Raw genomic sequence first — 12,382 nt, 5'->3', positions numbered from 1 at the left:
CGCATTCTGATCCCTTCAACATGTGTCTCTCAACCAATTATGCAAGAGGGTGGCTGATATCGAAATCAGAGAAAATCCCCACTTATTTATCATCCTCACAGCAAAAGGTGCATAATGCCTTTTTCCAAAGCGGAGGGACTTGCACTTATGACTTTCATAGCCTCAGATAACCCAAACACTTCATGGCCAATTAAATAAACAAAGTAAATTTTGAAGTGCACCCACTGTTGTAATATAGGCAAATGATGCAGTCAGTTTAATCACATCTAGTTTCTACAAACAGCAATATAATAAATTACCATAGATGTTTCAGTGGTGTTTGCTGATGAATAAATATTGGTTTTGAGTCGTGGCGTATGATGTTCTACGCCCACAGCAAAAGGCAAGACAAGACCTCAATTTAATGTCTCATCCAAAATTGGCATCTTCGACAGGACAACACTGAAATTCCAGCCTAGGTTATTACGAGGGAGTTGAACAGAGCAGGTAGGGAGAAACTGTTCCCACTGGCAGAAGGGTCAAGAACCAGAGGTCACCATTTGAAGTGACTCGTGAAAAAAACAATGGCGACATAAGAAAAACCCTTTTTATACTGCGTGCTTCAAGTTCAGAGCTGTCGGAGAGTATGGTGAAGGCAGATTTGATCATGGCTATCAAAAGGGAACTGGATAATTACCTGAAAAGAAAAAAAATTGCTGGGATATTGTTTATTTATTTATTAGTGTCACAAGTAAGCTTACTTTGCAATAAAGTTACTGTGAAAATCCCCTATCACCACACGCTGGCACTTATTCAGGTACACAGAGAGAATTTAACATGGCCAATGCACCTAACCAACAAGTCTTTCAGGCTGGGAGGAAACCGGAGCACCTGGACAAGACCAACGCAGACAGAGGGAGAACGTGCAAACTCAGAACAGATAGTGACCCAAGCCAGGAATCAAAGCTGGGTCCCTGACCCTGTGAATCAGCAGTGCTAACCACTGTACCACCGTGCTGCTGCTACAGGGAAAGGGCACAGGTGCAGGATTAGCTGAGCTGCTCTTGCAGAAAGCCAGTACAGGCATGATAGGCCAAAATGCTTCTTTCTGCATTGTAACCGTTCTCCAATTATGAACCTGAGTATCAGGAATTGGCCTCAAATCCATGATCAGAGACAGAACTTCCACCATTGGTCCAAGCCTGGCTCTCCAACAAGATTTCCATTCTGCACCTGGAGCAAATTTCAAAAGCTTGGCAGAAAGTTTAGAATATATTTATGCAGGACAAAATAACCAGTGAAGATCTCAGGATGAAAATAGCCTTTGGAAAAATCAAGAAAAACGTGCTGAAACTTTCACAAGCTACTCAACTCTCAACTATGCACTTTAAACATCTGTTCCATATGCAATAGTATTATAGACCTTACGTAATGGTAGGAGCTAAGGATGGAGTGGACAAACCACATAACATTCAGAGGGTTTCTGTTTGATCACTACACCTGTTTAATTAGTTCCTCAAAAAGAATTTCAGTTCCTAAAAAGATGTAGTCCTACCGTATACATAGAACCCACAAGTTTTTCTAGACAATTTAATAGTTACTAAATGACAATTAACTTATTTTTATAATCATCAGTGTGTGGTACAGTATTGCAGTGGCATACCCACATTCTGCTAACTGCAGCTTTTTTATTATGCAATAGCTGCTTTCCAAGCCAATGCCACCTTCGTTTAAGTGGTTCACGTTGGACAAACGATACTAACCATTTCCTATTACCATGGGAATCAATTACAAAGCCACCACTTAAAATGCATTAAGATGGTTATTATTTTGGACCATTCAATAAGGGCTATTTCTTCTATACTTAATCAAAGTAAAACACTGTCCTGATTTCAGCCTAAGTGAGGTCACCAATTAAAAGAGGCCAACAAGAGCTGCCAACTTGTGAGTTCCTTTTTTTAAAAATGTTGGTTACTTACCTTGTTGGTTTTACCATCCACCTTGTATAGTAAGGAAACCCTGTTACGTGATGGGGACTGTATACAAAACTACATAGCACAGAAACAGGCCATATTTAGTCCATCTAGTCCAAATTGTTTATCCTCCACAGAAGCATAGTCGAATCTCATGTTTATTCTATTGTGGTAGCCTTTATCCCTTTCACCATTATTGCTACAATTTAGAGTGTGAAGTTGAAGAGATGGGATTCCCTTTTGGTTCCCATCTACAAGACTACAGAGAATTTACTGGGACAGGCAAGGCCTCTGATGGGATGACCATCCTTGCCCCTGCTAAGGCCCTTAAATGGCCAAATATTGGTCAGTTTAAAGGTAGTTTCCCAGCCAGCCTCAATTTTTAGGTTTGCAGGAGGATTGAAATTGCAGTGGCAAAGGCAGAAAATCAACAGTTACATTTTGGACCAGAAGGTCTGGTGGGGTGGTGGTGGTGTTGTTGGGGGCGGGGGGGGGGGGGGGGGGGGGATGTTGCTCATCAGAAGCTGAGCAACTGCCCCTCCTCTTGAAGTTAAATGTCCCACCTTTAAGGTTCAGCGGCCTCCTGACCTTCCTCCCACCTCTGGCCTCTCCTCCAAGACTTCGATCAACTCCTAGGCCTTCCTCATCCTCTCTTGAATGTACCTGTATCTCTCATGGCTAGACTTATTCTCAGGAGTTCTCTTCATTTCTTCTGTCCATTGCAACACCATCAGGGACTGCAGGGACTGGAAAGCTGCCAGCCAATCTCTACAGTGGTACCTCCTCCAGAGTAAGGGGTGGCAGTCTCACCCTGCAGTCATTGAGGCTGGGAGGCAGCACAGTGGTTAGCACTCCTGCCTCATTGCAGCAGGGAACTGGGTTTGATTCCCTGCTTGGGTCACTGTCTGTGTGGAGCCTGCATGTTCTCCACGTGTCTGCGTAGGTTTCCTCCGGGCGCTCCAGTTTCCTCCCAAAGTCTGAAAGATGTGCTGGTTAGGTGCACTGGCCATGCTAAATTCTCCCTCAGAGTACTGAACAAGCACTGGAATGTGGCGACTATTGGATTTTCACAGTAACTTCATTGCAGTGTTAATGTAAACCCACTTGTGACACTAATAATTAGCATTAACTTTAACTAACACTGAATGCTCATTCAAGCATGAAATGGCTGAGAGGGACTTGGAGTTGATGCTCTTTAAATGGTGGAAAGCAAGACCTAATCCAAATAATTCTGGCAATGTTTATTAAAAACTGAACTCTATTCTTTCAAAATGGTTCATGAAATTTATAGATGCTTTGTTTGAAAGCAAATTGATACTACCAAAGGGGAAGGCAAAAACATACTGAGACTAAATCACTTCATAGAATCAGCAAGTGTCAAAAATCACACTAATGTCATGGCGTTGCACTGTCATTCAAAAGCATCGGAGCCTCAAAAAGTAGCAAAGAACATAAGAAATAGGAGGAGTAGGCCATCTAGCCCTTCGAACCTGCCCCACCATTCAATAAGATCATGGCTCATCTGTCGTGGCTCAGTTCCACATTCCCGCCCTCTCCCCATAACCCTTAATCCCCTCGGTTATCAAAAACCCATCAACCCGCATCTTAAAATATTTAGCGAGGCAGCCTCCACCACTTCAACGGGCAAAGAATTCCAGAGATTCACCACCCTTTGAGTGAAGAAGTTCCTCCTCAACTCCGTTCTAAACCGCCCCCCCTTTATCTTGAGGCTGTGCCCCCTAGTCCTACTGTCCTTTCTGAGCGGGAAGAGTCTCTCCACCTCTATCCTATCCATCCCATTCATCATCTTATATGTCTCAATGAGATCTCCCCTCATTCTTCTAAACTCTAACGAGTACAAGCCTAGTTTATTCAGCCTCTCCTCATAGCTCAACCCCCTCAACTCCGGCATCAGCCTAGTAAACCTCCTCTGCACTCCCTCCAAGGCCAAAATATCCTTGCGTAAGTGCAGCGACCAAAACTGCACACAGTACTCCAGCTGCGGCCTCACCAATGCCCTATACAGCTGCAGCAAGACCTCCCTACTTCTATATTCAATCCCCCTCGCTATGAAGGCCAGCATCCCATTAGCCTTCCTGACCACCTGCTGCACCTGCAGGCTGGGTTTTTGCGACTCATGCACAAGGACCCCGAGGTCCCTCTGCACCGTCGCCTGCTGCAGTTTTTCGCCACGTAAGTAATAGTCCTTCCTACCATTATTCCTACCAAAGTGGACCATAAGAACATAAGAAATAGGAGTAGGCCATCTAGCCCTTCGAGCCTGCCCTGCCATTCAATAAGACCACCTCGCATTTGCCAACATTAAATTCCATTTGCCAGTTCCTGGCCCATTCGCCCAGCCTATCTAGATCCTTCTGCAGACTCTCCACACGCTCCACACAATTTGCCGTTCCACCAATCTTGGTGTCATCAGCAAATTTCGACACCATACACTCGGTTCCCTCCTCCAGATCATCTATATAAATGGTAAATAGCTGAGGCCCCAGCACCGACCCCTGGGGCACTCCACTAGTCACCAACCGCCAATCTGAATAGCATCCATTAACCCCCACTCTCTGCCTCCTATTTGACAACCAATCCTCTATCCACACTAACACCCTACCCCCAACTCCATGCCCCCTTACCTTCTGCAATAACCTCTTGTGAGGTACCTTGTCAAATGCCTTCTGAAAACAAAGCAGGCAAGTATAGTTGACAAAAGAACCCTACAAATCCTACCAAAAATTGTGCGAACAATTCTGAAAAATTACTGTTTACTACCAATGACACTGGTGTGTCAACAAAGTCTATATAATTTAAATGTTATATATTTAACTGGTTGTATGATTGCTTTAAGAGCTTATCACATTATTTGATGGTGATGTCATTAGGCTGTTACACAGGCTGCTATTTAGTATCAGTATCTCGCTGTACAGACAAAGCTCCTTGAATAAATCTGTTGTTGTTGGTTTGAATCTACATGTGCAAACCACAGGCCCATTAAATTCGCAACGCGATCTGCACGTGAAACCAAGCAGATCGCACCTTTAGCAACACCCGATTTGGGCACAGATCCGTCCGCGCCCGAATTGGGCCATGAAACCCCACTTTACTGTCTTCAAATCCATTCCGGATCCACGCTGTTATCAACCTGCAGAATAAAAATCCAAAGCGGATTCCTATTCTGCAGGCGAACCTCCGAAGCCCATCCTGCACGAACATCCTTCGCAGAACCTCCGCTAACCACCCCAGCAGACCCGCGCGTCCCCCCTCCCCGCAATCCGAACCCCCCGGGAGGCAGGGGCCCTCGGCAGAGCACACCCCTAACCTACCTCAATTGCCGCTGTCCCTCCACCATCCTTCTGACCTGCACTCGTTGATGCAGAGATGCCGGCATTGGACTGGGGTAAACACAGTATGAAGTCTCACAACACCAAGTTAAAGTCCTGTTGGTTTTTAACCTGGTGTTGTGAGACTTCTTACTGCACTCGTTGGACAGCGGACTTGGGAGAAGGATGGTGGGGGGAGAGCAGCAATCGAGGTAGGTTGGGGATGTGCTCTGCTGGGGGAAAGGTCTGCTCGGGGCCGGGGGGGGGGGGGGGGTGCTGTCTCCTGGGGGGTCTGATCGCGGCTCATCCTCCCCCGCACCCCACCCCACCTCTCTGTTTTGTCTTTCACACCCGGGCGCGCTGTTTCAGATTTTTTTTCAAACTGCTCATGCACAGTTCAGAGCTCCAATCATTCTGGCAGTGCTAAGCCCTGCCCACAGCGCAGACTGGACCAGAGCCAGCAAAAAGCGTATGGGCACGCTGGAACAGGGATTCTGGGCTTGGATCCATTTTACATCCAGATCCGGCCCTTAGCCTCCAATTGGTAAAATCTGGCCCCACATCTTTTCTTTTTGTTTAAAATTCACAATCCCAAATGTAGAGCTCCTTGGACGATTAGAATCAGAGATTCAGAAGAAGAAGAAGGAAAAGTGTGCTCATGACTGATGCCAGGTGGATAATATAACCAAGAACCAGGCAGAATATAAACAGTTCAAAGAGGAAATGAAAAAGCAAATAGTAAAAACAGACTAAGAGGCTGTCAGCTAACATAAAATCATAGAAACCTTAGTGCAAAAGGTGGCCATTTGGCCCATCATGTCTGCACCAACAACAATCCCACCCAGGCCCATCTCCAGAAAAGGAAATGTAGAAGTATTCTAGACATCGTAGAAACCCTACACTGCAGAAGCAGGCCATTTGGTCCATTGAGTCAACACCAATTCTCCGACGGAGCATCCCACCCAGACTCTATCCCTGTAACCCCATGTATTTACCCCACTAATCCCCCCAACATCTTGAGACAGTAAGGAGAAATTTAGGATGGTCAATCAATTTAACTGGACATCTTTGGACCTTTGGAGGAAACCGAAGCACTCGAAGGAAACCCATGAAGGCATGGGGAAAATATGCAAATTCCATATGGTCAATTACCCAAGGCCAGAATCGAACCTAGGTAGGGCAGCAGTGCTAATCACTTAGAGGCATATAGATAGTAAAAGAGTGCTAAAAGGAGTCGGACCAATTAGAGATCAAAAGGAAATTTACGTGGAGCGAGTGGGCATAGCTAAAGTACTAACTGAATACCCTGTATCCATTTTACCTAAGAATATGCTGCTACATGATCATGGTGAAAGAGACCAAGGTCATCCAGACACTTGGAAGAGTTTTAAATTGATCAAGAGGTGGACTGAATAGGCTGACTGTACTTGCAAATTGGTAAGGTACCAGGACTGGGTGAGATGAATGCAAAGATACTGAGGGAAGTGAAAGTGGAAATTATTGAGACATTGGCTATAATTTTTCAGTCTTCCTTAGACAGGAGGGTGATGCCAGAGGCCTGGCAAAATGCAAATTTTACACACTTGTCCAAAAAAGGGGTATAAAGATAAGCCCAGCAACGACAGGCCAGTCAATTTAACCTCACTGGTGGGGAAGCTTCCAGAGCTAATAACGTGGGACTAAATTACTAGTCTCTTGGACAAACGTGGGTTAATTAAGGAAAGCCAGCATGGGTTTAAGGGCAAACTAGTTTATTGATGAGTAAAAGAGAGGATTGATGACGATGATGCTGCTGATGTGTACACGGACTTCCAAAGTGCATTTGATAAAATGCCTCACAACAGCCTTATAAGCAAAGTTATAATTCACAAAATAAAAGGGAAAGTGGTGATGCGAATACAAAATTAGCTGAGTGACAAGAAACAGAATTGTGGTTAATTTTTTTTTCCACTGGAGGAAAGCTTACAGTGGCGTTCTCCAGGGGTTGGTGTTAGGAGCTTGTTCTTCCTGATGACCCAAACTTTGGTGCACAGTATACAAATTCAAACTTTGCATATGATACAAAATTTGGAAATACTGTGAACAGTATAACAACATACAAGGAGGATACTGTAGAACTTCCAAAGGACATAGACAGGTTGGAGGAATGGGATGACAAATGGCAGAAATTTAACGCAGAGAAATGCGAATTGATTCATTTTAGTGACAGGACTGCAGAGACATGAGCTAAAATAGAAGGCACAATTCCAAAGTGGATACTGGAGCTGAGTATAAAGCTGATACCGAACCTGGGTGTAAATGTGCATTAGTCATTGAAGGTGACAGGCCAGATTCAGAGAACAGTTGATAAAAAATACAACCTAGGCTTTTTTAAATCGAGACAGTGTTATGATCTTGGTCGAGATCTGCAATGTTTAAGAAGAAAAAAGTACTCCTAGTTATGAACTGAAAAATTATACTAAAAGATACATTTAAAGAAGAAATGATACTTTACAAGAAAAGCAACGACTACTACTAATTTAATACTATGTTTTGTAAACACATACTTTACGCTAAAAAAATTATAAAGCACGTTTTGTTCTACTTTTATTCCACCCAAGAGTTTCTCTATGTTTTACAGGACTTTGAAAGTTCTTTCACTTCTCCTGGGACCAGACCAGCTATCAGGAATAAACTCTGATTCTGCTCAATACTCCTTCACTTCTCCAAGGTATGAGATTACACTGAGTTCTCCTTCTAAGATCTCAACAGGCAACCCTCCAAAGCACTTTCAACACCCCACAATTGTGGACTACCCAGCTCAAGCATGGGATTCACTGTTTTCTTGTTTAGTGACGCCAAATCAGAAAATATCCTTGGTGTGATGTTAGTGTACCTGCAAGAGCTTTCTAAAAAAAAATCATGTTCGCTGTAGCTCACAGCCTTATCTGATGTCATTGTTGACAGGCTTAAATGGGGGCCTTAGACATTTTGAGATTAGTTTTTATGACCCTGCATTGTTAGGAGGAAAACTTGGCAGCTCAGAAGCCCTTTCATTTTCAGTTCTGAGCAGCAGGTTAGTTTTTTTTTAAGAAGGGACAGCAAACCGAAAAGCAGTCTCTCTCACTCTCCCTGTTTTTATTTGAATATTCTGCAGGTTATCTGAAAACAAGATCTTGCCTTCCTGGAGTAGAAATCTGCTGTTGGTCTTGACCAGAGTCTACCTGGGATTTTGGAAAACTGTTCTAACTGTTCTGGGTGTGTCAAGAAGCTGTTAGAACTTACAAACTAAAGAGCTTGATTCCAGTATCATGTGAGTATTAGACTTTACTGCGTTGAACTTGTTTAAAGGGTTTTGTCAATGAAAGGTTTTGGTGACTGGAACATCTTAGACATACTCATTAAGGGTGGTACATTATTGTGATTGTTTTGTTTTTATTTGTAACTGATCGAAGTTATTGCTAATTTTCTTTCCATATATGTATATATTAACTATATTCTCAATTAAATTTTGATAAAAGCTCCATAGTGGGTCATTTGAATCATACCTGAAGTGAAACATATCATGCTTTATCCTAGCCAAATTGAGGATGCAAAACTTATGATCCAGGCGGCCTCCGTAAACCACTTTGGAGTTTCTCACTTGAACCATAACATTAGTTTCAGATATTCCTTTGCTGCTGATAATACTCCCTTGCAGATTTTCTCTATGCAGTCTTCAATTTGTTCTCTGGCTTCAAGTGACTTTTTTTCTGTGAGAAATCACACAGTTAAACTAAAAAGAACCTCCTTGTGACAAAGTGGTATACCTGGAATGTCCCAGATAGTTAGTTAGTTTCAATTTCTATCTCCAACTCCAAAACCTTCCCTTTGTTCTAGGAAAACATATATATAATTTCAATCTCTTTTTGAGGCATTCCCCCTCCATCAAGTAATTCAGAAAGGGGTCATCACTGTTGAATGTTTTTCCACTTATTAAATAAACATAGGCCATCCTTTGATTTCCAATTACTCCAAGTTCATTAACAAGCTTCTCAAACAGAGTGTTTTCATTTAGCTTGCATTTAAAAATTTCAATCTCCAAACTAACAGTTATATTCTTGAAACAGATGAATCATAAAATTAGCTATTTATAAAATGAATACAACAGCAAAGCCTATACAAAACACTCATTCAATGTCAACTACAATACTGGGCCCAGTTGTGCTCATCACAATTTAAGATGTCAAGGTAGATTACAGAGAAGGTTAATGGGAATGGTTCCAAGGATGAGTTGTTTAAATAGATGGGAGAGGTTGACATTACCTTCCTTGGAGAAGAGAAGGTTGAGAGGACCTCTTATATAGGAAGACAAAATCATGAGGGATCAGGGGGAACCTTAGGGAAAAATTGTTCCCTAAGGTGGATGGGTCAAGTACAAAAGGGCACCAATTTAAGGGGACTGGCAAAAGAGGCAATGAAGATATGAGGAAAAACTTCTTCACATGGCAAGTGGTTGGGATCTGGAATGCACAGCCTGAGAGTGTGATGAAGGCATCTTCAATAAAGACATTTAACAGGGAATTAGATCATTATCTGTAAAGAAAGAATGCACAAGGTTACAAAGATGAGGGCAGGAAGAGGCACAAGATTTTTTTTTCTGACAGGTAGCCCAGACATGATGTGCTGATTGGCCCCGTTCTGTGCTGAAAACACCCTATGATTAAAGCCAAAGCCACAAAATATGAATTACTTCCATTCCATCCAGTTCAGTACACAAGCAATGCTGAATGGAAAGGTGTTAAATTGACTCTGCGCTGTCATCTTCACAACAGCAGTGCATTGATGCCAGTATACCAAAACTGGGAGATCATTTGCCAAGAATTCAAAATCATACTCAAGACAGAAAGATGGCTGCAAGGTCTGCATTGCTTAAAAGGACCAGCAAAAAGTCATTGCGATGCTCTAGTTTTCTGTAAAATTATTAATTCACATAATAAAGACCTGCATTCAAGTTCCTTAGCATGAACTTTGCAATGCATTACAACTTTGAACATTGCAATTCTGAAATCTGCTGCATTTTTAAAATGTATCTGAATTTGGAAATACTGTGAACTATGTTACTGTATGAATCATGCACATGTCAAATTCCCCTTTGATGCTTCAAAAGACACTTATTTAAATTCACTAACTCTTCAAATAGCAAAATGAGATCTGATTCAAGTACATTAAGCATTTCTAAAATAACAGTTTTCAATGTAATTTTCAAATTTCAGTCCAAAGTTTTTCATGAAACCAAACATTACGGGTCATATTTTCCCCCCTCAATCAGTGCCACAGAATTGGGAAAATTCCTCACTCCGCAAACCCCACTCAGAAGGCAGCCTGGATATTCAGATTCCAGTTGTCAATGGGAATCAACCCATCATCTTTGGAAACAGTGAAGAAGCAGCCTACAGTGACTGTCAGATGCAGAGCAGGACTGTAATAAAAGGCATTTCTTGGTATTCTGGGGTATCCCAGGTGTGAAAAATGCATTAAAATCAAAAATAGCCCTCTCTCTCTTTCACCCTTTGCATCCCCTCATTTCCAACGCTTCACTCATGCCCCTTTCGATCTCCCATGGCCCCCTTTCACCCCCCCCATGCCAACTTATGCCCTTCCATTCAACCACAATGGCCCCTTAATTCCAAGTCAACACCTGTCCCCATGAAAATTCAAGTCTGTGACTTCATGTATGCTCTTCGTCTATCACTGAACATCAAATCCCCCATGCGGGCTGAATCAAAATCAAAAAACGTTCCATGCTGGGAATGCAGTTCACACAGCAATAGAACTCTTCACCTGCATTGGATCGTCCTCAAAGTCATTTTTTAAATCATTTTATGGGGTGCAGGCATCACTGGCTAGATCAGCATTTACTGTCGATCCCTAGTTGCCTTTGAGAAGGTGGTGATGAGCTGCCTTCTTGAACCCTGACAGTTCCTGAGGTATAGGTGCCCCCACAATGCTGGTAGAGAGGTAGTTCCAGGATTTGACTCATTGATCGTGAAGAAACAGCGATATATTTCCAAGTCAATCAGATGAATGGTAATCCCAAGTATCTGCTGTTCTTATCCTTCTAGATGGTAGTGAGTTTGGAAGGTGCTTGCCTAAGGAACTTTGGTGAATTCCTGCAGTGCATTATGTCAATGATACGCACAGCTGTCACTGTTGGTCGGTGGTGGAGGGATTGAATGTTTGAATAGCAATCAAGCAGGCTGCTTTGTCTTGAATGGTGTCAAGCTTCTTATTACAGTTGCATTCATCCAAACAAGTGGAAAGTATTCCACTACACTCGGGATTCATGCCACAGGGAGTCAGGAGATGAGTTACTCACCATAGGATTCCTAGCCTTTGACCTGCTCCGATAGTCACAATTTTTATATGGGCTAATCCAGTTCAGTTTCTGGTCAATGGTAGTTCCCAGAATGTTGACAGTGGGGGAATTACGTAATGGTAATGCTAATGAATGTCAATGGTACAAATCTTGAGGTTTTGCCTGTTACTAAACAATTTGCTGGTATTTTTGTATTCTTTCCTGCCTTGTGCTTTGCTAACTCATCAGGCATTTATTGCCATTCCTAACTGTCCTTGAGAAAATATTGGCGAGCTGCATTCCCAAACTATTATAGTCATTTGATGTAGGTACACCGCCAGTACTGTTTGGGAGTTCTAGGATTTTGACCCATCAATAGTGAAGGAAAGGTGATATGGTTCCAACTCAGGATGATGTGTGGCTTGGAGAGAAACTTGGAAGTAATGGTATTTCCATGCAACAGTTTGGCTAGGTGGGAGAAGCCATGGGTTTCAAAGGTGCTGTTGAAGGAGCCTTGGTGAGTTGCTGCAGTGCATCTTATTGACAGTACACACTGCTACCACTGTGCTTCAGTGTGGAGGGAGTGTATGTTTAAAGTGGTGGATGGGGTGCCACTCAGCAGGCAGCTTCACGCTGGATGGTGTTGAACTTTTGAGTGTTGTTGGACCTGTACTCATCCACTGGAGTGGAGAATATTCCATCACACTCCTTACTTGTGGACAGGTTTTGGGGAGACAGAACGTAAGTTACTGGCCGCAGAATTCCCAGTCTCTGACCTGTTCTTG

The 12,382-nt window shown here is 42.9% G+C and overlaps 1 protein-coding gene across 6 annotated transcripts in view; it reads right to left on the bottom strand.

The window, feature by feature from the left end:
• Positions 1-12,382, bottom strand: part of hbs1l (HBS1-like translational GTPase) — a 141,002-nt gene that overhangs the window by 60,996 nt on the left and 67,624 nt on the right. Inside the window, exon 1 of one of the 6 annotated variants that reach the window (XM_080192726.1) lies at positions 8,809-8,906. The exons of the other annotated variants lie outside the window; for them this stretch is intronic. Coding sequence (XP_080048852.1) covers positions 8,809-8,827 — 19 coding nt within the window. The 5' untranslated portion in view covers positions 8,828-8,906. Of the gene's footprint in view, positions 1-8,808; positions 8,907-12,382 lie in introns of those variants that run through there. 6 annotated transcript variants of the gene reach the window in all.

This window comes from Carcharhinus amblyrhynchos, chromosome 7 (assembly GCF_965287045.1).
Source record: "Carcharhinus amblyrhynchos chromosome 7, sCarAmb.v2.hapA, whole genome shotgun sequence".
Taxonomy (NCBI): Eukaryota; Metazoa; Chordata; class Chondrichthyes; order Carcharhiniformes; family Carcharhinidae; genus Carcharhinus; species Carcharhinus amblyrhynchos.
The sequence above is the reverse complement of the archived record's forward strand: the minus strand, read 5'-3'. Positions and strand labels throughout refer to the sequence as shown.